Source organism: Penaeus japonicus, unplaced genomic scaffold (genome assembly GCF_977035675.1).
Source record: "Penaeus japonicus unplaced genomic scaffold, GWHDUDI00000001_assembly GWHDUDI00000016, whole genome shotgun sequence".
Taxonomy (NCBI): domain Eukaryota; kingdom Metazoa; phylum Arthropoda; class Malacostraca; order Decapoda; family Penaeidae; genus Penaeus; species Penaeus japonicus.
The window spans coordinates 33,471,192-33,476,191 of NW_028234418.1; the positions used below are offsets into that span (position 1 = coordinate 33,471,192).

Genomic DNA, 5,000 nt, shown 5'->3' on the forward strand with positions numbered 1-5,000 from the left:
TACTTATATATATATATATATATATATAAAATATATATATAAAAGACTGCTATATATATATATACTTTGTATAAAGGAAAATAGTAATTGAGTGATATGGAGCCTTGAATGAACGCACCCCCCTGCATAAGGCATATATATATGATATATAATAAGATATATGTGTGTTAAAAAATATATATATTATTAATATATATAAATATATATCAGTTATATATAATATGTTGAACTAAAAGAGAGTGAGAAGATTCAGATTATGATGCTTCAAGCTGCCTTGCTCTGAAATAAAACCATCTGGAGGATGGGCAAGTGATTTATCCCCCATCGCATGGTGAATTATATATATATATTATATATATATATATATATATATATATATATATATATGTATAACATATATATATGGGGAATATATATGATATACCTTTAAGGCATATTGTTTTGAAACATGTATTGTTGTATTCTTTATTATAATGGAACAATGTGAAAAATTTTATATATATATATATATATAACCTGTTTTATCCTCTACCATATAGATTATATCCAAACCGTACAACAACAGTTACGATAAGAAAAAATTCACTAAATGTTACGGATGACCTACTTTGGAGCAGCTCGGTCACAAAGAAGAATCTACGTTGAGCTTCCAGCTTCAGAGGCTCATGTCCACACAGTTCTAGTCAAGGTAAATGCATGTGCTTTCATAGTGTGTAGATTATTATATTTAACACCCATTACGAAAAGAAAAAATTCTCTAAAATGTTACGTGATGACCTTACCTTGGGAGCAGCTCGGTCACAAAGAAGAATCTACGTTGAGCTTCCAGCTTCAGAGGCTCATGTCCACACAGTTCTAGTCAAGTATATATATATTATATATTATATATATATATTTATAATATCTATATATATTATATATATAATTATATATATATATATTATATATATATATTATATATATATAAATATATATATTATATTTATATATATATATATATATAATATATTATATATATATATTATATAATAATATAAATATATATATATAGTTATATATATATAATATATATATATATATATATATATATATATATATATTATGGTATGGTATATATATATATATTATATATATATATATATATATTATAATATATATATATATATATATATAAAGAAAGGAGATAGTTAATATATATATATATATAATCATTTGTATATATATATAGATATAGAGAATAGAAGAGAGAGAAGATAAAGAGAGAGATATAATATAATAAATATATATGTAATATTATATATATAAATATATGTGTGTATTATATATATTTATATATATATTTATATATATATATATATATATATATATATATATATATATATATATATATATATATACATATACATATGAATTAAATTTTAATGAATACATATACATATATATATATATAATATTATATATATATAAATATATATATATATATATATATAGTATATATATATATATACATATACATATACATATACATATACATATATGTATATATATATATACATATGTATATATTTGTATATATATAGATGTATATATTTATATATACTATGTACATATATATGATATGTATTATTTTTTAATAATATAATATTTTCAGAAAGTAAATGAAGCAAGTATTATTCACACAAATTCTCCACACTGCCTGGTCTGCAATGCTAAGCTCTCTGCCTCAGCAAGGTCAGCTGTTGCATTATTTTCTGGTGAGGTGAGTGTAACTTTTGTAGTCTTCCCAGATATTTACACGCAAAATAACTTGTACAGAAATCAATTTAAACTTCACATTACAGTTGAAGTTAAGGCTGTAATTAACTTTCAAGTTTAGATCCAGACAAAAGCTGTAAAAAGTGCTTGAATCTATCAATGGGTACTTGACGATAGGGTAGACTTACATGCTTCTTTCTTATTTATGCTAAATGCATTAAGTCTGTTTAGTGATTGATGATGGTAATTGTCAGTTCACTTGTCAATTACTTATTAGGTTTAACTTAAAATCACAAATAGATAGCATCAAAATTACACTGAGATAGTGATATTCGTCCCTATTTCTTTGTCTACATTATTATAGAGTACAATACAGTTGATTACACCTCAAATGGGATTATGTGATTGGCTGATGGCACGCGAAGTCCAAGTAGCATGACCTGATTGGATCAAATTTTTTGTTTATACTAAAAAAAAATTCTGAAAAATCATTATGCCTTCATCATCATTCCTGGAAGATGGCCCCGTACTCTGCCTCTTGTTCTGCTGCTGTTGCTGCAGAAGGTATTGATGACCATGCAGTATCATCCACTACGACCATGCCTGCTCCCCAGTCTGATGGCTTCAATGTCTATGACTTCTCCTCTGATGATAGTGACGAAGATGAATTTTTGCCGAAGGGGAGGAATTGTCTCCTGAGCGATAGCAGTGATGATGCCAGTGATTCTGACTCCGAGTTGAGTTTTGTGTCCCAGCTTGGCTCAATCAAAGACTCAGATGAGCAGTCTACTTTTGAGATGAGGGCATGGGACCCGAATGCCCCTGGACTACCTGCGTTTGTGTGGCAAAAGAAGGAAAATGTTGTGAAGCAATCTGAATTCCTGGCTCATCCTGGGGTCAATATCATTGACCTGCACCAAGGATCCACAGCCTTTGAGATCTATTCTCACTTCGTCACACCGGAACTTATGGACCATCTCGTCCATGAGACTAACCGGTACAATATCTTCCTGTTATTGTATCTCTTGCATGCATATTTTGTTTGACTTGATAATGTTATACCTTTACTTTGTATGCATATTTACTCTCATTTAATTTCTTTCTCATATGCATATTTTATTTGTTTCTTTATCATCAATTTGAAAGGAGAGTAACCCCATCTGCACATTTTATGTGTACATATTTTTACATAGTCTATATTACTATAACCTATAATTGAAACCTTTTTACAGTTTGGATTCTTTCTCATCAGGTATTACTACCAACGACCAGCACCACCTGCTTCCTCACACACGAGGAAATGGCGTGACACTTCACGAGAAGAACTTCATGCCTATTTTGGCCTCCGTCTTTTGATGGGCATGCAGCCCAAGCCTGACATGAAGATGTACTGGTCATTAGACCCCATTTTCAACCAACCTGTGTTCCCTGAGACAATGCCAAGAGATCGTTTCCTTCAGCTGACGCACAATCTTCATGCAGTGGACAACAGGGGTTTGCATCCAGCTGATGATCGCCTATGGAAACTGCGTCCAGTGATCAGTATGCTCAACCAACAGTTCTCATCAGTCTACACTCCACCCCGGAGGATAACAGTCAATGAGAGTCTCTGGAGATTCCAAGGGCGCTTTTGTAACATCAATTTCACCCACAATAAGCGAGCCCGCTTTGGGGTGAAGGTGCACAAGCTATGCGTCTGTAATGAGATGACAGCAGGCTACACCAGTGCTTTCAAAATCTATGCAGGGCAGGATGAAAGTGAACTTCCTACATCTATGGACACTATCATCAACCTGATGACCACTGCAGATCTCTTTGGAAAGGGATATGAGCTCCATACTGACAGCTGGTATACCTCACCAAGCCTCTTCCACTATCTACAGAGTCACCATACCAATGCAGTAGGTACTGTGCTCACCAACTGCAAAGATATGCCAAGGGATCTACAGGTGAAGACACGTGGCAAGGTGGATTTTCGCAGTACCCATACGGGCATATTGTGCTTGCAATGGCTTGACAAAAAGCTCATCACCATGCTGTCTACAGCTCATGATGCAGAAATGGTCAAAGATAAGTCTCAGTGTTCTTATGAGCACACCAAGCCCAGAGTAGTGTCTGATTACAAAGCTGGAAAGAAGGGGATATATCTGAGTAACCAGCTTGCTCAGTCATACCCAATTGTCCAAAAGTCCATTAGATGGTATAAGAAAGTGCTCTTTTACCTTTTTGACATGGCAGTGATTAACTCCTTCTGTGTGCACAAGGCACTTGGAGGGATGTTGACTCATCTTGAGTTCAAGATGCAGCTCATACGTGAACTCCTACGGGAGATCACCAGCACGAGGAAGGAATTTTATCGGAGTCAGGGACGTTCACCCATAGTTTCATCAGAGCGACGCCTTCAAGGAGCAACTACCCACCATCAGCAGCTAACACCTGGAAAGAAGTATCGCCGCTGCAAGATTTGTAGGCAAAATGGGAAGAGGAAGATGACTAAGACCATATGCAGTGAGTGTAACATACCCCTGTGCCAATATGGCTGTTTCCAACAGTGGCACACTCAACCATAATGAACAGATACAGGTTGTCTTCCTCTTTCCTTTCACCATTGATCAAGTTTTTGTTAATTTTCTGTAAATAAATACAAAAAAGTAAAAAACTTGTATTTGTCCTCCTCTAAGAGAGAGTGAAGAACACAATATACTAAAACTTCAGTCAATTGCAACATTGACAAAGCTGATCAGTTGCCAAGCTTTAACCTCACAATATGGTAGAACACTGGATAAGGAAATATGCAAAAGTGGCTCTAGTATTACAATGAGTGAATGAAAGGAAGCAAAAGAAAACTTGTTGAAATAAAATATGTCTGAAGTTCTGTGTTTCTGACACTATTGGGTTCCTGACCACATTGCATTTGACTGCATGTATATTAAAGAGCTTGTTAACAGAAGGTGTAATGGCGTAACTAACTATCTAGAGGTGTCTTTCAGGCACGAACTTCACACCGACAGTTGGAACTTCATTCTGTCTTGGGGAGTATCATAGAGGAAGACATGCAGGAATCTGTCCTCCATTCAAGCATCGTGTGCAGCAGGTGTTACAACCTAATTGATGATATTGATTCTTTGGAAGAACAGTTGGTCAATAAAAAGCAGGTAATGAGATATATAGTTTTTTGTTTAAGAATTTGTATATTTTCAGTTATAGATTAGTTGTACATTTTGTTTACTCATTTTCCACAAAAT

The 5,000-nt window shown here is 33.6% G+C and overlaps 1 protein-coding gene across 5 annotated transcripts; it reads left to right on the plus strand.

The window, feature by feature from the left end:
* Positions 1–565: 565 nt before the first annotated feature.
* LOC122266304 (piggyBac transposable element-derived protein 4) lies at positions 566–4,938 on the plus strand. 5 transcript variants are annotated; one of them, XM_086545445.1, is made up of 5 exons: positions 566–688; positions 1,652–1,759; positions 2,274–2,752; positions 3,008–4,263; positions 4,746–4,938. In XM_086545445.1, the coding sequence occupies exons 1-5, from the start codon at positions 590–592 to the stop codon at positions 4,865–4,867; spliced, it is 2,064 nt and encodes a 687-aa protein (XP_086401571.1). In that variant the 5' UTR covers positions 566–589; the 3' UTR covers positions 4,868–4,938. The 5 variants fall into 5 exon arrangements, with proteins under 5 accessions (XP_086401571.1, XP_086401574.1, XP_086401573.1 ...); XM_086545448.1 differs by having other exon boundaries at positions 607–688; positions 1,652–1,754; XM_086545447.1 differs by lacking the exon at positions 566–688 and adding an exon at positions 729–862 and having other exon boundaries at positions 1,650–1,754.
* The last annotated feature ends 62 nt before the right edge of the window (positions 4,939–5,000 follow it).